The sequence below is a fragment of the Leptidea sinapis genome, chromosome 41, assembly GCF_905404315.1.
Source record: "Leptidea sinapis chromosome 41, ilLepSina1.1, whole genome shotgun sequence".
Taxonomy (NCBI): Eukaryota; Metazoa; Arthropoda; class Insecta; order Lepidoptera; family Pieridae; genus Leptidea; species Leptidea sinapis.
In genome coordinates this window covers 7,859,228-7,883,023 of record NC_066305.1, presented here as the reverse complement: position 1 = coordinate 7,883,023, position 23,796 = coordinate 7,859,228, and the positions used below count along the sequence as shown (strand labels likewise).

General features: G+C 36.4%; 1 protein-coding gene across 1 annotated transcript in view; it reads right to left on the bottom strand.

The window, feature by feature from the left end:
* Positions 1–1,260: 1,260 nt before the first annotated feature.
* The window catches only part of LOC126976477 (heparan sulfate glucosamine 3-O-sulfotransferase 1), an 83,786-nt gene continuing 61,250 nt past the window's right edge, over positions 1,261–23,796 (bottom strand). Inside the window, exons 5-9 of the mRNA XM_050824828.1 lie at positions 14,251–14,394; positions 10,534–10,749; positions 8,352–8,566; positions 6,721–6,878; positions 1,261–6,109 (exon numbers count right to left, since the gene is read on the bottom strand). Of these exons, the coding sequence (XP_050680785.1) occupies positions 5,904–6,109; positions 6,721–6,878; positions 8,352–8,566; positions 10,534–10,749; positions 14,251–14,394 (939 nt within the window). The 3' untranslated portion in view covers positions 1,261–5,903. The remainder of the gene's footprint in view (positions 6,110–6,720; positions 6,879–8,351; positions 8,567–10,533; positions 10,750–14,250; positions 14,395–23,796) is intronic.

Below are 23,796 nucleotides of genomic sequence, written 5' to 3'. Positions count from 1 at the left end.
TTACACCGAGAACTTATTAAGATTAGATTGTTGCCCACTGATTTAGTATCAATTTACTATTATTTTATAATATGCGTATTGCGTTCGAACTTCGAACTGTGTTGCTCGGTGACAATTTGGTAATATAATTATGCGGCGCAAGAGACAACTATCATTAACCTCTCGGCAATGAGTCTGTTGTCTATGGTATTTCTCTATCTACAGCAAACCGTCGGCACTATAATTTGCCATAACCAAATAACAAGAAAATAAATAATTGCGGCTCATCCACAACTCATTACAATTAAGACCATACCATTTTGAACCACCGCGTCTTTTAAGGATACTTTTAGCCGTAGGTATTATTGGTTAGTGACCTATCAGCAACATTAATTATGAGTCGCTGATTAAGTTTATTTTTACTTTGAGCAATTCAGATCAAGCTTTAAAAAAGAAATTTTCTCAATGACAGGTTAGGTTCTTTTGTAACAGTGCATAATAGACTGTGCCTTTTTACCATCAACTGACTCGCAATATCATTATCGCACCTATTGCATAAAAATAAAATTTGAAAACAAAATTTGATGAACGATGCGGGTCTCGAAACCACGACCTTTCGTTCCGTGCGAGTGCTCTTCCAACTGAGCTAACCGTTCGAGCTACGTATCGTCATAAAATCTTGTATGGTTTGTTCAACTCTCAGGTATTCCACCATCGCACGACACGCCACAAATTAGGATATCATCCCCACCATCTGGATGTGTGGCGGTCCTCCACAGTGCGGTTTTCAAGGAGCTTTCTTCCTCGTACTACTAAGCTGTGGAATGGGCTTCCTTGTGCGGTGTTTCCGGGACGATACGACATAGGTACCTTCAAAAAAAGCGCGTACACCTTCCTTAAAGGCCCGCAACGCTCTTGTGATTTCTCTGGTGTTGCAAGAGAATGTGGGCGGCGGTGATCACTTAACACCAGGTGAACCGTACGCTCGTTTGTCCTCCTATTCCATAAAAAAAAGGTAGTGGCTCCCGCATCGTTCATTAAATTTTGTTTTCAAATTTAATTTGTGTAATTATCCGAGAGGTGAGGGTTATCACTTCAAAAACATAACAAATTGTTTATTAGATAAAATGAAGACTCCTCTAGTCTTATCAGGATTGAACTGGGATCATTGGAAATTGGGATCATGTAATAAGTATAAAAATATTTTGAATAGTATTTATTGAAGACGTACAATAATTAACTTATTTAAAGAAAGTTTAGATAAAATTTACATTACTCGAGAATAACCATATTCCGATATGAAATTAACATATTTAAATCTCCCACATGCACAAAAACAGTATAAACATTCAAACAAATCGCAAAGTAATTAACACCCGTAAAATTACTTAATATATATTATCAAAACAGATCATTTATACGTCTAGATAGAGTCTTTAATTGTTAGACAACCGATGAAAACAGGCCAGGTTTATTACTTTAGTATTTTTTTACTGTATGAAAATAAGGGACGAGATAAGCCGGACGTTCAGCTGATGGTAATTGATCCGCCCTGCCCATTACAAAAATTCTGAGCGGTCAACAACAGCGCTCGTCACCTTGAGACATAAGTTGTTAAGTCTCATTTGCCCAGTAATTTCACTAAATACGGCGCCCTTCAGACCGAAACACAGTTATGCTTACACATTACTGCTTCACGGCAGAAACAGGCGCCGTTGTGATACCCATAATCTAGCCGGCATCCTGTGCAAAGGAGCCTCCCACTGGTATAGTGTGCGTGACAAGCTGAATCTTACAATCGTGATTGTATGTCACTTTGTGTTAGTGTAGCATTACTTAAAATAGAGGTTAACTGTTAACCTCAATTTTTTTCGTTTCTTTCACAGTCTATCTAGACGTATAAATGATCTAAGATCAAAATCATAAAAAAAAATTGTCTACTTAATTAACTAGTATGTCCGTGCACAACATTTAACAGTGATATAAATAAGTAATCTATCATTAATTCATTAATTAATTGTAGTAAACTCAAATAGATTTAAAATATTCAAATGACGTAACATGACTTAATTAGAAATTTAATATTATCCTAAAAACTTAACCAGTAAGAGATATGTTTGATATTCTTGTTTAATACAATTTGCCAAATTCCAAAGAAATATTTTTAAATAATGTCATTGTATATATTTTTATTCGTTAGGATAGATGTATATTTTAAAATTTGAACTTATTAATATTTAAACGCAACATTGTTATACGTAAAGTTACGGAAACGATAAAAATTTAAGTAGGTAAGTATATTTTGTATAATCGCTAATAAAATGCTCACTTAATAACATGCAGCATGTACTTTACCAATAAGTCTTGTGTTTTACCAAGGACGAGTAAAAAAAGAAGGACTCCGCGCCGTGATATTAGCAAGTGAAGCACCGTTAAGTTAGTGTGTGTGCGGTTACGGGGGATAATAGTTACACAACTTTTTCTCCTCACAAATACTTATATAGTATCGTTTTTACACTTTTCACAACGGACGACGGCATTTTAAAAATATTTTATTGAGACGCAAACTGATCTGTCACAGACGATGACAATTCTCTTAATGGCCGCCTATCGGCCTGTAGTAGTGTGTGTGCGTGGGGCTATGTATTTACACGTTAATCGGCTTGTTTTAGTGCTACACTGTTATGTAAGGTCACGGAGTCCTTATTTTTTTACTAGTCCGTGTGTTTTAGGAATTTACATTTACTTCTTTTTTAACTTACTCGTGTAAGGCAATGAGCTTTGACTCTTGAGTATTTTTGTCGCATCACTTCACGTATATTGTAATTGAAATGATTTGTAAAACAATGAAGCTGTAAATGTTATTTTAAAATAGTGGCAATGAGTTTCTTGCCACTTCTTCTCCTTAAAGCTCAATCATTTCCAAACTGGTGGTAAATGTAAAAAGTAAAGAAAACTTTAGGCATTTATAAGTGCCATTTCGTTAACCTACATAAATAAAAGGATTTTGATTTGATTTGATATATTGCTGAAAAATAAACGAAGAATATTTGATAAATGTTACATAACTTTGTTGCTAGCTTTTTTGAGTATTAAACCTTTTGTATTATATCATGTAATCTTAGATTGTTGATTTTTTCGGCAAATCGATGTAAATCTTTGTTTTCATTTTTCTATGAATTATGCTCCCGCAATGTAAGTTTATATTACTAAATTTTGCAAACTTTTTTGTTGCAAACAATAATTGATATTTATTTTTTCTTGTAATAATATGGGGAACCCTTCACTACTATCTAATCGATTTTATCGGCAAATTATGTAATCTTTTTGTTTTCTTCTATTATGCTTTGGTATTGTAAGTTTGTTGAATGTGTATTTTAGGTTGCGATCTTTTCCGAGCATTAAACAACTTTTGTTATAAATTTTGAAACTATTAATTTTCAAATATTTATTGTTTTAATAGCTTAAGACTGCATGTTTCCTAAATAAGAGAAATAAAAATAACATCCACCATGCCTGACTATTGTATAGGCAACACTGCTCAAAGACACACAACTCCCTATGTCCGTTTTGACATAATTGAAAGTTGACTTAAAATTTAAGTCTCGCCACGACAAAGTGACAGTGACACTGACAACATACAAAGAAATGTAGGGCCCTAATATAAAGATAATGTTTTCTTTTTATGACAATGACCACTCAAGGTTGACGTATTTGTTATTTATTTTTTGACGTATTTCATTCTATACGAAACGGAGTAAACGGGTATGGAGTTTTATTACTGGCAAAAAGTTTAGAATCGTGCACAAATATAATAATTTGACTTATAAATATTGGCTTGTTCATCATTTTTGATGCGTTTCGAACACGTCTTTGATGCGAAAACTTTTTACACACGTTGGGCACTCTTGGGATGGGGAAGTATCACAACTCGCGTGACCGTCACGCAATTTGACATTTGACAGAAATTTGTAATTTGAATCAAAATTGGTCGTAACTTATTAACAATTTGGTAATTGTTATTGTTATTGTATGCCTATATTTAGTATCTGCTTTTTTAATATAATTTAAATATGTTGATAATAAATGGATAAAATTTTATAAAATTGATATGTATCTTTTAAAAAAGCTTGTATTATATTGTATATACTTAATCATTGTTTTTTTTCGTATATAAAAAAAAACTTTACATGCTTATATTGTTTTATCATATCTGATTCAAAACGAATATTTAAAGTAACGTTTAAACTGTAATCCAACAAAATAGAAAAGTTTCAGCAAATTGCATTAAATTCCGCAACATTTGTTTCGCCACCCATTTCTTTCACATGACTAACTATAATGATTATATTATCAAAGGTCAAATGCATCGTATTATTATTTCCGTGAATGTGCAAATTTTTTTTTTATATAAAGGATTAAAAACATTACAAATATTCGTTGATTATGAAATGTTTCTTGGAAGCGTATTTTCTAAATGAAAACAACCTGCTTTCAAAAGTGCATTTGATCTTAAACGTCTACTAAATAGACTTCGGTCGCGATGCCCTATATTTTACCCACAATTCATTTTCGTATCACCTATGGACATTCTAAGCTAAATAGGCATTACTTAGACTTATCTAACGCTTCAGTCTTGGACGTTACACTTATATAGATATATTCTAGAACCCGCGTCGAATTGGCTTACGAAATTAAAAACATTTTAGGTAAATCGGCGTGTTCACTTTGAATGCTATAGCGTGATCGAAAATAGATCAAATAGCATCGGGAACAGCTAGGTTAATAGACATCAGACACACAGATATATATTTGAAATATACTTAAGTAACTGTAAACATTTATCATAAAACACCTGACACATTATCAAAGCAGGACAACTTTGCTCGTCTAAAACTGTAGGAAAACGTACACGAAACATTAAGGACACATTGCACGACCAAAATTACAACATCTAAAAGAGAAAGCAGTTATACTCGACACACACTCGGCGATGTGTTTACGAATATGTAAATCTCATTAGTAATTCTAAACTACAAGTATATTACTGATTTTATTTCTAAATCTCACTAATGCTAAATCAAACAATCGAAAAGAACCACTTTCTAAATATGTAAATTCACATCACTGTATACATATAAACTTTGTATAAGGACCGCATACAATACTTAATTAAAATATATAAAAATATATTGCTCAGGGTTTCATTGGGTACGGTTCATTAAACAAGAATTAAATATTATATATACCTACTAAAATCCACGAAATAATGTCACGAACAGCTTCTATCCCTCACGAAAAAAATTTATTGACCATTAAAGAAACAACAAAATATAAAATTGCCAACAACATTTAAACTAAACTCCTACCGCCTTACAAATAAACTTGGTATAAAGTTATACCTGTGTATAAACCAAGTAAATTGTTGAGTATATCGCTAACAACACTGTCAATACAATGACAATTCTGAAGTTTTCCGAATGTCACGCAACCTTGTAAAAAAGCGCGGGAAACGTTATACGTCCCAATAAACCAATCATAAGCAAATTGTCTATATTTTGTAAACATATACCCCCTGATTCATAATGGTCCGCTAACTTTAAACAGCCGCTAAGGTGTTTCTTCTAATTCTGACTTAGGTCAATAGAAGAAGACAGAGTGCGAATTAGCAATGCTTTAAGTTAGCAGACTATTATGAATAAGGGGGTTAGCATATTATTGGTTTATTCTGAGGTATAACTTTATACCTAGTTCATTTGTAAGGCCGCTAAAGTTTGACGTTTGTAAATAAACATATCTTTATTAAAATATCTTACACAATTTATTCTAAAATGTATACATAAATAGTTAAAAACATCTTATCTGCTAATGATATGTATTTAATTTCTTTGATATGTTTCATCACAACAGTTACTAGTAACAATTTAATCCTCAGGCCAGCCGAGGTCCTCTCCAACGAGATCGTAGAACCTTTGATTATGTTGTATGAAAAATTTGCGAAGCTTTGTAACAACGGCCGGATCGACCCGGGGGTGTTTTCGTCCCTTCGTCTCACGCAAACATTTGTCGGTGGTGTCGTTGCGTAAACAGTAAAAACCCTTTGTTTCGTTGAAGTAGAAATTTTTCCTGCCTGTTGTCAAAATATAATATTACATAAACATATTCAAACATAATTAAATTTAATCAAATATAATATTACATAAACACAATACCACAGTATAGAAAATTATTTATAGAAAAGTTTAATCATAATAATTAGTGTGTTTCTTTTTAACTGGGTGAGTATGGGATAACTATCACAACCCCAAAATTTGTTTCACAATAAAGGAGCAGGTTCCTCGGATAGTTTTTCTGTATGTCTTCTTGATTAGGATTTCCCAATGCTATCCCAGTAACAGCAAAAGTAAAAGAAAACACGCTATATTTAATAAACAATTTTAGATGTTATCCTTGTCTTACCAAATTCTTTAAATTTATCGTTAACTAGTCATAAAAGTTACATATTTCGGTTCCACGCTCTAACAAAGCTAATATTTGAGGTATTTATACATTAGTAGCTGACCCGGCAAAGGTTATACTATCGCCATATCAATTAATATTTATTAAAGTAGATATTGGCTGATTCTCAGACCTACCCACTATGCACACAAAATTTTATACAAATCGGTTCAGCCATTTAGGAAGAGTTTAGTAACAAACACGAGAATTTTATAAAGTAGATAATATGAGTATAATTTTTACCGATTTTGTGCTCGAGGCCTAAAAACTTCTCAATCCTTCTAAGTTGTGGAACAGGATCTTCGATAAGTTGATCCCCGTTGACGACTAAAATCTGTTCCCTCGGGAACACCTCCAACCATCGGTGTAAGTAGGCGTGATAAAGCGATATTGCAATGGGCCTGTATCGAAGAAGGAAATAATATTTTACTGAAGATATATGCATCAATATGCATCATAAATAATAATTCATTCAGAACTCTTTCGCTTCCTCCATATTCATCAATATTTTCGTGCACGCTTGCCAACAATAATACGAATACATTTTGAAAGGTCTTTTTGCATTACCAATTTAAATTTATACCGAGCACAAACTTTAGCATAATATGTATACAAAATTCAACTTTAAACTAAACGACCTGCATATTGAGTGATATTAAAATTATAATATACTAGCTTAAACACGACCTGACAGCGTACCGTAGGTGACCCATTTTGGTTTCTTAATGTGTGCGTTAGCTAGTTCAATATTCAAAGACTAGGGAGCTAATGCCAAAAGTGGCTGACTGCTTAAGACTTGTCAATCAGAATCGGTTACAATAAGAGCGCTTTCGCACTTCGTCCGATCCGTATCCGTGAAAACACGGTCCGAAGTAGTCATAGAACCATTTCTACGGTTGTCGGAAAGAAATCGGATGACGGAAGCCGGATCTAGTGCGTAAACCACTATAGACATTGTTCTACGACTATTTCGGACCGTGTTTTCATGGATACGAATCGGACTCTGATTGGACTTAGTGCGAAACCGCTCTAACAGTTGATTCGCTTTCCTTTTCTATTTCTAACGTTTTGTATTTTATTATCTAGCTAATACTTTAGTTTCTTTTCTTTTTCTATTATTTTTGGATGGTCTCTTTTAAGACCTATAACAAAAGGTACCGTGTTGTCTACAGCTACTGTCAACGGGTCGACCTACCGAGGTACCTACTGAAAATCAGTGGTGGAAATCATTTCCAAAAATACTGAGTTGGTGTCCTTTTCATGACGCCGTATTTTTTTTTTATTTGTTAATTTTACTGTGTATATATGTTTTGTGTTGTCATGAATAAATGCATACTTTACTTTACTTAAATGATAGATTTTTTGAGATACAAAATAAAACACATCTAAATAAAAGCGAGATTTGCACAATTAAATGTCTATCACCCTCGGCCTGCAACTAAAAGTAGCATAAGTTTTTTGAGCAATGGGAAGGGCGCTGGTATGGGACGTGACTTGCGTCGACACTTTGGCTGATAAACCCATCACGTCCAAGACACGTCAGTTGGTGCTGGGGCTACTGCTTCGACTTCCGAAGACAGCAATCGTAGCAAATATGTCGGTCTCAGTGAGTCTTACATCTTTGTGCCGTTTGGTGCCAAGACACTTGGCCCGTGGGTCCTGAAGCGCGAAGAATGTACAAAGCACTATCTACACGCCTCAATAGGGCTACTGGTAACCCAAGCGCTGGCAGCAATTTCGGTCATCGGGTCAGCCTAGCTATCCAACGCGGAAATGCTGCCAGTATTTTTAGTACACTTAATATACACACAAAATATAGTTATAAGATTTGTTCTGTATATAAATAAAGTTTTTTTCGAATTCAGTAAAATTACCTGTAATCAACGTTGATGGATCCATCGGCAGATATAGCAAGATGCTCGAAAGGCTTTGCTGCATCAGGTAGGGGATGTCCGGAGGCCAGAGCAGGTGCTGAGGGTGTGGCCCGACTTCGCAGTTGGGTGTAGTCGGAGATTGCCCGCGTCACCGGCTCTCGGACTATGAGTAGTAATCTCACTGATGAGTTCATTGCCCTTACTCGTTCTGGTACCTAAACAGATAAAAAAAAGTATATCGATATGTCAGCTCCAAAGATTAACAAGTCTGAAATTCGGTAAGCTTAAGGTAAGTACAGGAAATCGTTCCATAAACGATAACCCAACCTTTACCAACGAGAAACAAGTCGATAAATGAATGTAGTTTAATTGTTACGTCTTTATATAAAATATCTTCATAAGTCTAGGATATTTTCGTTTCATGCAGAAACAACTCAAATTGGTTTTTGAATTTATTTCACAATCCTTTCCTGAATTATTTGTTACTCTGTGGAATTGAGGTATCGATTTCATACTAATAACGATGAACTCATCCCAATAGCTGTCAATATGTTTTAAAAAAGAAGTCAAAAAAAATGTGAAAGTACTGCAAGATGGTTAGTCATTGTTCGTAGTTATATATTTATTCTTAAGTTTTTCTTAGTTATTAAATAAGAACATAGTTATTTTTTTATCAGCCTTTTGCTTGTGGCTTTAATTTGTTAATTTTTTTCAAAAATTGTTTTCAAAGGTTGTAGTTTAAAAAAGAATGTATATAATACTATTAAGCATGTCGAGTTAGCCTGTAAGTGGAGTATACAACATTATAAAATAATTTTTAAATGTATCTATAGATTAAGATAGTTGTATGCACGTTGGCTTCCTAATAAATAAATAAATAAATATGGAAGTATATATTCCTATTAACGACATAGTTTTTCCAGCCAGCTTTAGAGTTTTTAATAATCCATACAGTCACGACGCAACGATTAAATGAATGAAAATACTATGCCACCTTTGTTAATTTACACGTCTAGATAAAGTCTCTTACTATTAAGCAGCGCATAGCAACAGCCCATGTATATTATTTTAGTTCGCATGACAGCTCCGTCTTACAAAAATATAGGTTAACAGATCGCCGCTATTTTTGCGACGTTTCCAAAGCTGTCACAGTCTATATAGACGTATAAATTATCTAAGGATGCCACTTCATTCATTCTCTTCCACAAATCTGACACAAGCGGTAGCCAGGTGTGCATAACAATTGGACCAAATTCATTTTGTTGTTTGTTCATCCCAATGAATGCACGAATTACTCTAAAACATATGAAATCCCATGAAGCGCTTGCATATGTTTTAGAGTAATTCGTGTCGCGTTTATAATTCATTACATCATTTGACTTTTTGGCAGTATTTCGATAACATTATTCCTATTGTTTAAGGCTTACATCGTTTAAACGTACGATAGACTATGACAGCTGCGAAAACGTTGAAAAAAATTGAATTTAGAAACAACCGCACACTAACACAAAGTGTCATACAAACCGCGAGAGTAAGACGTAGCTTGTCACGCACACTAAACTAATAGTTATTCCTGGCCTGTTTTTATCGGTTGTCTAACAGCAAGAGACTCTACGTAGACTTATAAATTATACAAGATTAAAGGTGAGATTTCTGTTATTATCGTAAAATGGATTTGAAAGAAGGTGCAGGTCCGTCATTAGGGCAAATTGCCTATGGCAGGAAGTTACATTTTGTATTAGTGCCGAAATGGGAGAGGAAAAAACGTCTATAACGAAAAAAAGTATACTAATAGTGGGATGGGGATGGGGAACCCCTTTTTTATGAGAAATCAACCTGATTAAAATGTAAGATAAAATAAATCGATAGATAGAATAGATAATAAGGGTTATTTAGTAGATTATTCATCATTAATTATTATATTTTGAACCAGTAGATAAATTTCAGCCACACTATTATTTGAATCAACATAAATTAAGCAGCGTGTTACTTCTGTAATTTTATGGTTCACAACCCCTGACAAAATGTCTAGTGTCAACGTATCTTAATAGCAATTGCAATGGAATTGACTACAGAATAAGAATGGCTATAAAGTTCTGATTCAATCTACAACAAAAGAAAATTGCTGTGAATTGAGTCTTATGTTCGAGTCGCCGTTGTCTGTACTTAATATCGATCTCACCTCAGGTGTAACGAAGTAACTGGGGCTCTTCTCAATGGTTATCTGTCCTTTAAATGAAAGTGGCATCTTGCTCCGATACCACTCAAGACCAAGAGCGTAATTCTCATCCCGGTCGAAGAAATGTACCTCGCCGGAAGCCTTTTGTACCATGGGGTGCAGATAGAGCATTTCCAGTAAAGCACGCGTACCGCATTTACGAACTCCAACAATCAGTGCCTAGGTAACAGCAAATAATATAATATCAGTAATTACATTGAACCTTGTTGTTCTTAAATACAAGTAATAACATACATATATATTAGTGTGTTGCTAGAAATTACGTAGCAGTATAAGGAAGAGAAATAAATATACTGAATTAAACCATAATATTGAAACGATCAAGGTAATGTGGGCGATAAAATAGCAAAAACAATTTTCTTCAAGATTTCAGCTAGGAAATTAATTATTTACTAGTTTTTGTGGCTTTTAACCAGTGTGTGTTAACCAGTGATGACATAAGGAACGCAGACGTGTTCGCTAACTACAGGCTTTATGAAGACGCTCATTGTCGCTCAGAGGGCAATCGGGAGAGCTCGAAGTTTCCCTGCGAGATCAAATCAGAAATGAGGAGAACCAATGTAGCCTAGATGGATGGGAAACTGAAGTGGCAGTGGGCAGGGCACATAGTTTGACGGACAGATGGATGGAGATAGTTCTAGGAGCCCCAGATATCAACTGAGCTAAGCCATAGTGCCATATTATAATTGTACAATGCAAAGTTGGGAGAAGATTTTGAGTTTAAAGCACTCGATTTTTTACGTAAAACACTGGACACAAACCCTAAGAATAATTTAATTTTTTTTTAATTAGGATTGGCAACCGTACTGCCAGGATTGGCAACCGTACTGCCATATTCACTCGTGCTCGTTGTCAACCTAGCTCTCTGAGTCGCTTTATTTTTAAAGCTGGGTAGCTTTAAAAATAAAGTGACTCAGAGAGATCCTCAGAAAGCGCCGCGCCATCATCCGTGGTGCGAGGACGCCGTCACCAGCTCCGATCTCCGGCTACGTAGCTGCCCTCCAGGCTCAGTACCTACTACCCGGCTTCCCACCAGCGGGATCCCCCGGAGAACGGCACAACTGCAGGGAGGGATGTGCTGCTAGCCTTGAGCAGTGAAGTACGGTCCCAGCTCCACCGACGTTGGAGCCCGACGCTATGTCTTCGAAGAAGTCCAAGAAAAAGAAGCCGTCCGTCGTGCGACCACAATCGCCGATGGACACGACGCCTATCGCTTCCGCGCCGCACACCAGCGCAGAACCGCCGCGAGCGCCCGCCGCGTCTAAAACACGCGTTGCGCCCAGCTAGACGCCACAGCAGACCCGCGACGACACGGCAGTCGAGACCATCCAGTGCGCTCCCCTGAAGCCCAAGACCGAATCCCTCGCACACAACATTATGTTGTGTAGCCAGAGCATGCTCAACTTCGCAGTTGTGCACTTTGGTCTGGGGATCGAGGTCGCGGGTGTTAAGGCGGAATACGCGCGTCTGGTCACGACCGCCTGCCACGCGGTTGAAAAGAAGCTCTCTCCAAACTATCATTCTATTAGTGTGGAGAGCATCCTCGAGGAGATGCACACCTCCATCTACTTGCAGCCAGCGCTCATCAACAGATGAGCACACCCGTATACGGGCGAGCACACCTGAGATGCCGCCACAGAATACATCCCCAACTGCGAGCTTCGCCGCAGTTGCATCGTCTCCCGGCCGCCAAATGGAGACGCAGACTGCCCCCACGGCCACCACCGGCCCCACGGCCGCCGCCACCACCCGAAAGGGAAAAATGCCGACGCTGACGGTTGAAGAAATGCCCGTATGGATCCCACACCTGAAGATCCTGCGCGAGAAGTTGGGTCGGAACGCAAACGCCCGTCCATACCGCAGAGGGATCCGCTTCCTGCCAGCGGACGAAGAAGAATACAGAGTGGTACAGCAGTACCTCTCAAGTCAAGAGCAATGCTTTGCGCTCACGGGGGTACAGTCCTGAGTACTGCCGGCGAGTGCAAGCAAGAAGAGGCCGGCCAGGATGTATATATTTTATAATCCTGAAGAGATCTCCTGGAATTACCCCCGCCATATATGAGATAACTGAATTACTCAACATGGCGGGTATCAAGGTAGAACCGTGGCGCTCGAAGAAAGGGCCAGCACAGTGCCACCGCTACCAGGGCTTCCGACACTCGTCGCACGGCTGCCATCGGCAGCAAGCTTGCGTACGATGTGGCGGACCGCATCCAGCCAAAGACTGCAGCCGTCCACTGACGGAACCCGCCACCTGCGTAAACTGCGGTGGACCCCACCCGGCAAGCAACACAAGCTGCCGGGTCTACAAAGAAGAGGTTCGCAACAGACGCGCAAGCACGGTTACGCGCACCGGCTCCAGAAAGCCTGTTGCCTCCCCCACGCCGCCCCTCCCACAAGTCGAGGAAAAAAATGAGGAATATGAAACTACCCGCAGTGAGTTTTTTGTAGATACCCCCAACAACCATGAAGAGTTGTTGCGCCCAGAAAGAAGCGATCCAGAGCCAACCCCACGACCAGAAGACGTGGCGGCAGACGAATCCATACCCATGGCCTCGGCAAATCAAGCCCTGCCTCGAGTGGCCAAAGGAAAAAAGAAACCAAAGAGTACCCGCATAATGGAAAAACCACCATTGCGAAGTGAGGACATAAGTGATGAGGCATTTGGAATGTTGGGCACCTTCATAAAAGCATTCCAACTAGAACACTTAGTCCCGGAAGTCTTGAAGCCGAAAATCCTCGCCGACCAGCTGATCGCCCCGTGTTTCCTTCCTACGGGGCTCGATCGCTCGGGACAAGCGGGGGCGCCAACCAAAAAGCCAAATGAAGAAAGTAAAGATGAAAAACGGAAGGAAAAACGTCACGGGGTCGTAAGAACCCCACCCCAATGACCTGGACATAGTCATATCCAGCGCTGATACCTGATGCAGGAGGCTATCGCCTCGATCATCATCCCTCAAGCGCCCTTCGGGCGCGCGTGAGATGACATCACGTGTGTAAGAATAATTTATTATAGAATCACCATCAACCAATTATGGTGGATTGATGTGGAACTACAACTGCCAAATATTGATAGTCATGTTCCAAAGAAAAAATTACAAGTTTATGAAAAAGTGGTATACTTATAATCCAACCAAATTACATATGCAAAATCTTTGAAGCATGTAAAAGTAAAATGGGTACTTTGTATAATGGCGTATTAATATATTTTGTTTACTTCGAAAACTTTACTCATTTTACGAAGAAATACACACTAATATTGGTTTAAATTGTACTTTCTATTGGTTTAAATTGTAAAATTCTCTCAAAAACTCGTTTTTATTGCTATATTATTTTTATGATACAAACAGCGCATTTGCCAAAATGTTTCACTTCGAGATCTTGCGTCATACTGATAATGCCATGTTTAATAGTTATAAGTTTTTATTTTTGCGTTTAGGCATTATGATTTAGCTTGCAAATCAAAAATCAACTCCCGTCTTAAATTCGATTTGATTCAGACAATTAACCCGACACAATACAGGCGCATCAATAATGAATACCTATTGATTTAATCTCGTGTTTATTCCTAAATACGGAACTCAACCACACTTCGAGTAAAGGTAAATCCATACAGAACAATTATTAGCATGAGCACAGATATATAAATGTTGAGTATACCTGCGGCAGTCTGCGGGTCGGTCGAGGTGTACGAGGTGTTTTGAGCCGTTTTCTTAACATCATAGGGTGGTTTATCGTCCGACTGCTTTCTTGGTTTTGTAACATCTTTCTGCTCTCGCTTGCAGCTGACGCCATGCTTGCAGCCTGTAAAGTATATCGCTGGAGAATACTTGATGACCTAACACGAAGTGCTTTTATATTCTGTGTTAAGTAGCATTTTGTTACTGAACAGTTATCTCTCTTATATTACCTCTGGAACTTACGTCGATGACGTCACATTGTCGCTTTGTTACGGTGTGCAAAAAAAGCATCACTAGGATATTATTATCAATAAATAAACTATGATTTTTTTCTGTATTATTGATTAAGGTGTTGTGTTGTAATGCTGATATAATAATGATGAAAAATCAATTAAAGAAGTAAAGTGAAGTAAAGTAATTATAAAAAGTATTTATTTTTCCGACAGAACTATTAAAGCAACAAGAAAAAAAATTACAGCTTTAAGAGGATACAAATCAAGGTCTCAACACCAGGGACCTAAGAATATTCACTGACGGCTCTAAAACCAAGTCAAACAGTTTGCGGCATTTTCTCCGGTGATCTAAACATAAAAATCGCATTACCCTTAGGTACCTATTACAGTGTTTCAATCTGAATGTTTAGGTATACTTGAGGCAGTTCGAAAAATCGCCTCACGGGATGTTAAAAACTTCCCCATCCGCATACTATCAGACAGTTTGTCCGTTGTACAGGCACTGAACAGCAACTTCACCACTTCGGGTATGATCTATGAATGTCGTAACACCCTAAATCACGTGTGTAACCATACCGAAGATACTATAGAATGGATCAAAGGAAAAAGCAATTCATGCGGAAATGATATGGCAGATGAGTTAGCTAGAAGAGGCTCAAATATTACTGTCATTGAGCCATAACCCATTATACCTCTACCTTCTGGCTGGCACAAAAGCCACATTCGGAAGCGCACAAGAAATGAACACAAAAATCTATAGTTATCATTAGAGGATTGCAGACAAACACGGGAGACACTCCCCAACATTGATGACAGTATGGCAAATCGCCATATTAAGCTCAGTAGAATCCAACTTAAACGGACAATGGCGGCCCTAACCAGGCACAGTCCCTATAATAAACATATTTTTAATATTGGCATAACTGACAGCCCCCTGTGCACATGTACTTCTACATTGTCCAGGTGTAGCAACTTACCGGGCTCAACATCTTGGTACCCCAGACACACTCCCAGAAGTCTTTAGGAAGGAGAGGAGGTTGCTAAGGTTTGTGGAGGTAGTGGGGTGGCAGGAATTACAAATTTATTATCATACACGCAAAATAGGCGCGCAGTCGTCAAGTTTGAAAACTAGCCCGATTATATCATACCATACCACATACCATATAGCGACAAGACCAATTCATTATTATTGAAGTGATAAATTCTTATGAGAGGGTAAACAGCTTCATAACGTAACGCGTTACGGCGCCAGTCTGTCTAGCTTCCCTTTCTCACACGCATCTCAGGCAGCGATAGACAGGCTCCTCCTCTCTCACTCTAACCAATTGTTACTTTTATAGGATTAAATAATGATACTTATAACGTATATACTGAATGGCTGAAACACTTGGACTACACTGAAACTGAAACTTTACTTAATATTATAAGTTAAAAATTTTCTACAACACATACACCAAGTCACTACACACACACACACACTCACACACACCTTCACATAACCATCATCTACATTCTACACTAACACCAATTAATTTCTATATCTAATTAAGTTTCATTATAATATATTTATTTTTTGTATATTCTCTCCATCATTTCAACCATCTGCTTTGGGGGCCCGGTGACTTGTAGCACAGGTATTTGTTACCTAATTCAAGCGCCGGTCTCTCACAATTATAACAATGTATCAATATAGATTTTAATAAACTGTGTATTGTAAGTTTTTATTGTGAGAGAAAATAAATATATTTTGATTTTGATTTTTTTTGATACACTAAATTTTAAAACACATATTCAAGAATTGTGACATAATAAAAATCAACGATTTTAGTAATAAATAACCTTTTCCTACATTAACATATTAATATACATAAAATTTAACTAATAACCTAAGCTTTGAGTGAAATTTTAAGTGAAATAATTTGAAAAACTTTATCTTTGCAATGAACAATTTCGCAAAAGTGGTCTGGTCTTTCATAAAGACCAAACTATGAGTAGAGTGCATCACAGTAGAAACTCGCAAGAAAATCATGACATGAGCTGAATAATTATTATTACAATGAAATATGCATGAGGTTTTAAGTTTGTACGTAATATTCATTCAAATTTAAATTGAAATGTTTTTATTCAACATGGATTCCTTAATCATTTTATGAAAGTTACGGTGTGTTTTTAATACTACTACAGAAGTGATAACTTCATCTTAATAAAGATAATATGAAATACGGTATTCTTTGTTATAAATTGTTATTTATTTATATAAAATTCTCATGTAGCGGTGTTTGTAGGTAAACTCCTTCGAAACGGCTTGACCGATTCTCATGAAATTTTGAGTGCATATTGGATAGGACTGAGAATCGGACATCTATTTTTCATCCCCCTAAATGTTAAGGGTGGTCCACGCCAATTTTTTTTTTATTAATTTTTTTGACATTTTTTTTTTTAAATTTGATTATGAGTCAGCATTATTACATACAACTTCAAATTTTCACCCATCTACGATCAACAGCTACTTTTGTATCGCGATTTTAATATCGGCAATACAACGTTTGCTGGGTCAGCTAGTTAATTATAAAGTAGTAATATGAACAATAAAATATGTTTAATTTAAAGACTTACATTATAATGTTAGTCTTTAAATTAAGTTTCTGTATACGCTAGTATACTAGCGTATACAGAAACAATGTGTGCGAGAGAAGAAAATTTCTAACAGAGATAAAGCAAGATGGAAAAGGAAAGCGCATCTATTGTTACTGTAACTGAATTTGATTGACACGTCGTAAAGAGTCAGCCACGCATAGTAAACCACTAGCTAACGCACACATTGACAAATATAATTGGGCACGCGTTATCTTATCGGGCTGTCAAGTAGTATATATGCTAGTATATTCTAAGTCTGTGGTTTGATTTATAATTGTGCGACTAATTCACGGTACGTCAACTCGCTGATTTTACCCAAAAGAGCGTTACTTGTTTTTTTTTATATGAAAATAAGGGACGAGACGAGCAGGACGTTCAGCTGATAGTAATTGATACTACCCTGAGACTTAACATCTTATGTCTCTAGGTGACGAGCGCAATTGTAGTGCCGCTTAGAATTTTTGGGTTTTTTCAAGAATCCTGAGCGTCACTGCATTGTAATGGGCAGGGCGTATCAATTACCATCAGCTGAACGTCCTGCTCGTCTCGTCCCTTATTTTCATAAAAAAAAAGTTTATTTTAGAAGTTTTATATTAATGCAACTCTAGCTGTTACCTACGAATTCATCCGTATTTACCAGTGTAACCATATTAGTCGGTGTTCGAATTTATAATATATATAAAACAATCTTATTTCTCATCGTTTAAGACAGCTTTCGTAAGAGACGAACGTTTTTCTCCGACTTTGACAATCCAACTACCACAATGGTCTTTCTTTTTTCGAGTTAATATAGCTTGTCACTCTTACCAATAATATGGCTGTCCACTGGTAAGAGAATTTTCAAAATTGGTTCAGTAGATCCAGAGATTCAGAGAGATCCCTACAATTTTTTGAGGTGAAGACTGAAGATCGTGGGGTCTGTCAGCCCGAACCTTTATTAAAGAGTTATCTGGCACGTAACTTTGCCAAAGAATAAGATTGGCAATTCAAAGAAGCAACGTTACCAGCTTCTTGGGCACCTTACCTACTAAAAACTAAAATTTATGAACGATGCGGGACTCAAACCCGCGACCTCTCGCAATCCGTGCGAGCGCTCTTCCACTGAGCCAACCGTTCGAGTGACGTCACGTTCATAAATCTTAATAATAATATGTATTGGTCAACTCTCAGGTTGTGGCTTCATGAATACATGATCTAATTTACCAAATCAAATCAAAATCAGTTTATTCACGTAGGTCACGGAAATGACACTTATGAATGTCAAAAAAAAAATTAAATATTTTTCTTATTGAATCTACCGCTACTTCAAAGGGTTGAGCTAATGAGAAGAAGTAGCAAGAAACTCATTGCCACTCTTTTATATCAAGATTTACATTCAAGTACATCGATTTACAAATCATTTCAAATTACAATACAGTATCTAAAATGTAAGATGATGCAACAGACATTACAGTTGATAACTCAATCCCAAAATTAGCATATTACAAAATTGACTTGAGATGTCGCTCTTTCAAATAAAAAAAAATTGTTGTTTTTTTTTTAAAGTGATAACCCTCAATTCTGGGATTAATTACACAATTTTTTTTTTTATTGAAAACTTAATTTAAATCGTACTAAAATATACCCCCTAAAACCTCACAGACTCAAAAAAGACATTTCCCCATTGAAATTCTTAAGACAACTGCAGTCTTTGTGATTAAGGTTGAAGCGTTTGAGATAAGCGTCCTCGACACGAAGAACTAGGTTAGCTCTATTATCCGAGCGTCGCTGGCAGCCTTGTGAGGGAAATAATACCGGACCACTTATGTATCCTTCAGCGAACATAGACGTGTTGACACATGACACTCACACCTGGATCTAACGGGCTTAACTGAAAATGTACACACTCTATTAATTGTGTTTCACAATATAAGCATCTAGTAATTTGCATATATTTTGGATTGGTGTAATAAAAAGGATACAGAGTTTTAAAATAATAGATATTATAATAGAAATACATTGAGTTTCTTAAGAAAATTTGCTGAAGTAGGCGTTACTTTGCGGAAATCCATAATTATACAAATGATTTAAGTTTTCTTTAGTGTTAATTCCGCCAATATTTGTTTTTAAACAATTTGACACGTGTTTCGAGACGAGACAAAACGTGCCCGTGCCAGATTTTGGCGAGACAACACATCCTGAGGATGCCTCGTGTAGAGACGAAACACGTGTCGAATTGTTTAAAAACAAATATTGGCGGAATTAACACTAAAGAAAACTTAAATCATTTGTATAATTGAGTTTCTTGCCCGTACTTTACAGGTCTGAGGCATAAATTTTAGAATGTTTGGTACGTTTTGACGTTCTATTAAAGATTTTAAATCCTACTAGCTGGCCCTACAGACGTTGTTTTGTACATTATAAATAAAATACTGTTTTTTTATGAATTTGTCAATTATATTTCATTACATAAATAATTATTAGGTAAAACATGCTCCGTACATTTCGTATAAAATATGTACGTACCAAACAAATATTGGAAATAAAAATAATAATGGGTCCCAAATCGAAATATATCCTATCTCTCAAGTTGGACTAAGCTGCACTCCATGAAGTAATAATCCCCATTAAAATCCGTTCATTAGTTTAGGAGTTCACTGGAAATAAACATAAAGACACTGGATTTATATGTATTAAGATTTTGAATATTTAAATTTTAATTGCAGAACGAGCTGATGGATGAACTGGTTTTTTATATGGATGAGGAGGATATGTGAGTGAATGGGGCAACTGATGGGGGACTGATCAAATTCAAATTCAAATATTTTCATCTACATAGGATAGGATCACCACCGCCTACACTCCGTCCTTTTTAAAGATACCCCCCACATTGTATCAATCTCGGAATACTGTGCAAAGGTTTTTTTGTTGATGAGGACGAACAAGCTGGTCATCTTATGGATTATGATCACCGATATTTCTTCTTGCAACAAGAGGAATCGCAAAAGCATTGCCAACCTAAAACCGTCAAATAAACGTACATAGCCCAAAAAAAGAATGCTGGGAGAGCTTCTTGCGCCGCTTTTTCTCTCTCAGAGCGCCATTTATTACCGAAGCGGTAGATGCATCTAGTATATTAGAAATGACATCAAAAAGAATTCTAAGCGAATCAATTTTGAGAAAATAAATGCCTTTTGCCTTTTATGAATTCGAAAACTGATAACATATGGGTACGTGGCAATTAGGGATCGAACTAACCACACTTGCGCTAATAACGCTAAAAATCCTAAACCCATATATACTCAATGTAAACAAATCAGTCAACCGGCTGAGGTAAGCAGGTGCGGGATACTGAATGCTCATTGGTCAAGTAATGATCACAACACATCGTAAACAATTGCTATTGGCTGCTATCGATATATTGACTTGTGTCCCTGAAAGCGTTCGTTCTTTATCAAGCCTCTATAGGCTATAAAGTCAAGGATGTTTAGTTGTATTCATGTGTCACAGTGACATGACTAACACAAAACTCTTCTCCAATGATGATCTATACATACTATAGGTAGAAATATCACGTCGTATAAAAACAAACCCGAAACATTCTACATGCCACAAATTATACCATAATAAGCCTCGACTGCTATATATATACATTGCCGCATTATTTAAAACTCCAGGAGGTCTACTCGCAAAATCGACAACGATACATTCGGAACGATACGATAATACTCCGAATATATCGCAACTACCCTATTCTAACAAATGTTCTAATTTAAAACATAATGTAAATGTTAAAAAAATATGTAATGAATATAATATGACCATTTAAAATTGAATAAATAATACAAAACTCGCGGATAATAAAATGTAAAAAAAAGTAACTCAACCCTTCTCGTCGACTTCCTATTTCTCAGGCGGTCATTTGCATTATTTCTACGCATAAACGATCAACATAATGACATAAATGACTTAGTAGTAAAAAATCCTGTTGAATAGTAAATCACATATAATTATTTCAATAATATTTATTAAGTATGTATATTGTATGGCAAATATATCTATACAACTTGAAACGATATTAGCATCGACAGCCTAGAAGTCGTTGAGATTATCGTAAAAGTGACGTTTGATTATTTGTGAAATTCGAATGTTCGTCTCTGAAATTTTCAACTAGGAGTAGTTAGGACCGATAATATCGAATAATGTTTCGTTCGTTCAATCTTCGTTTCGACATTGAATATGATGTAACTAAGAGTAGGATTCGACACGACTAATGCCACGATTTATCGAATATCGATTTTAGGAGGAGGCCCCCAGTTGTTAAAATATTCTTGATCAATAAGCAGCAATGTAAAACATTTATACAGGTTTCATTCGGATAGTGACAGTTGACACACGACTTAGGGGAGAAGTGTGCTTACATTGTCTTAAAGCACACTTTTGCCGTTTCGCTATCAGACTGCGAATGAAGTCCTTATATGTGTATAGGACGTCATTGCTCTTCTCCCACCACCTTAAGACTATAGATGGTGATTTCATGTAGGTGTAATACCACCAGTACTCACAATCTTCAGACTGGTACAGAATAATACAAGTTCACTACTGTTTACGGCAGAAATAAGTGTAGTGATAGTACAGTCTCGAATAAACAGTACACATACCAAAGACACAAAATCTAGTATATTCTATGTCTCTGGTATATCGGCTGTCACGTCGACTATCGGCGGTTCCCAATATTCAGTCTATCTCTTACTTAAGATAAAAATCGTAACAATCGTTGAATTTTCTGTCCAAATAAACTAATCAACGGTAACTCACCTTATCCGTAGACGCTGTCTGCCAATGGTACCAGCGGTAGAAGTTTGTATGGAAATTGCAATTCAATTGTCCCAATATAAGGCGATAAGAATGACTTTTCGGGTTGGGACAGCTTTGAATTATTGACAGCTAGTTACTGACAGTAGAAGGTAGTAATTTATCTCTATCTATAGATAGTATTATGAAATGACGGCCCGATAATGCACGACCAATTTTGATTTCTCAATGTGTACGTCGCTAGTGGTTTAATTTTCAAAATATTATGGGGCTAGTTCGAAGCATTACTGACTGTTTACGACTTGTCAGTCAGAAACGGTTACAGTATCTAAAAAATGTATTCGTCTTCCCTTTTCTCTCTCTCTCTCTCTCTGATTGCGTGCAATATCTGGCTTTGATTTCTGGGTTGGTTGATTGATTTGTTAGTCAATATACCTAATTTAAGTAATTTCTAAGATACGTATATTCTTAAAAAATCATTTTAAATCCACTGTGTTATAATAAATGTTTTTTATATTATTGACTGTTCAATTATAACATCAAAATCTGATACATTATTTAAATAATGCGATAACATCCTGAAGTGTCCGTTTTATTAATAATATGTGAATAGAAATTGTAAATAATTTAACATATATTTCAAGTCTTTTATCATTGCTGACAATACTGGTCAAACAATGTCCTTTGAGCCTTTAAAAAACAAGCATTGTTGAGAAACATATTTAAAAGAGTGTTTGTTTTAGTAAACATTTCTGTTTCACCACTAACCGGAGATTTAACGAAATATAAATACCTAACACTTGAAGGAAGGATAAATTATACCTTAGAACAGACAGAAGGAAAGATTTATGGTTTCACTTCTTGTGTTACTGCTGCACGGTATCGTAAAAGAGCTCTAACTTGAAACGAGAAAGCTATAAACTTAAGTTGCTATGTTCTGATTTAAACTCAAAGCGAGTACAGCTATAAAACTTCATCGTAGACATTGCACGCGATGAATAATTAACGCCAATAGTTATTGACTTGTTTTGTCAAATGCTTATAGCATTTTAGCAGCTAAAAATAGCATTCAAAACCAGACTTACGGTCTTATTAATAACTAGCTGACTCGGCAAACGTTGTTTAGCCACATAAAGTATTTGTAGAGTTAGACCGTTTCTTGGACATTGGAACATTACTTTATTTTTCTAAAATATAAGATTTTCAGCTACCTGCCAATAAAAGTCCCGTCAAAATCGGTCCAGCCATTTCAGAGATTAGCCGGAACAAACAGACAGACAGTCAGACAAAAATTGTAAAAAATATTAATTTGGCGTATGTTCCGTATATATATTCATGTAAATGTAGTAAAAAACGGTTATTTCAATATTACTAACAGACACATCAAATTTTATTTATATGTATAGATGACTTATTAATAAAGGAACCGTGTTGTCTACCGCTGCTGTCAACAGGTCGACTTGGTAGGTACCTACTGAAAATCAGTGTTGAAATTGGGGTGATCCTTATTTCAATTCCAAAAATGCTGAGTGGGTGTCCTTTTCATGACGCCGTTCTTTTAAATTTGTTAATTTTATTATGTTTATAATGTTTTGTGTTGTCATGAATAAATGAATACTTTACTTTTATTTACTTTACTTTTCTTATCGTAGGTTTAAAACATCGCTTATAGACACTTGTTAAAAACTGGTATTCACAATTGCATGTTAGATCTAAAACGCTCATTATCTCTTCGATAAAGCTGACGTGACCTATAGTAACTATAAAGGACCCTTCTATTAACCTATTTTAAGCCCTCGATAACAAAAAAACATGGACGACATCGATCAGCTGTCTTGTAATTGACGTTCGTTTTTCAATGT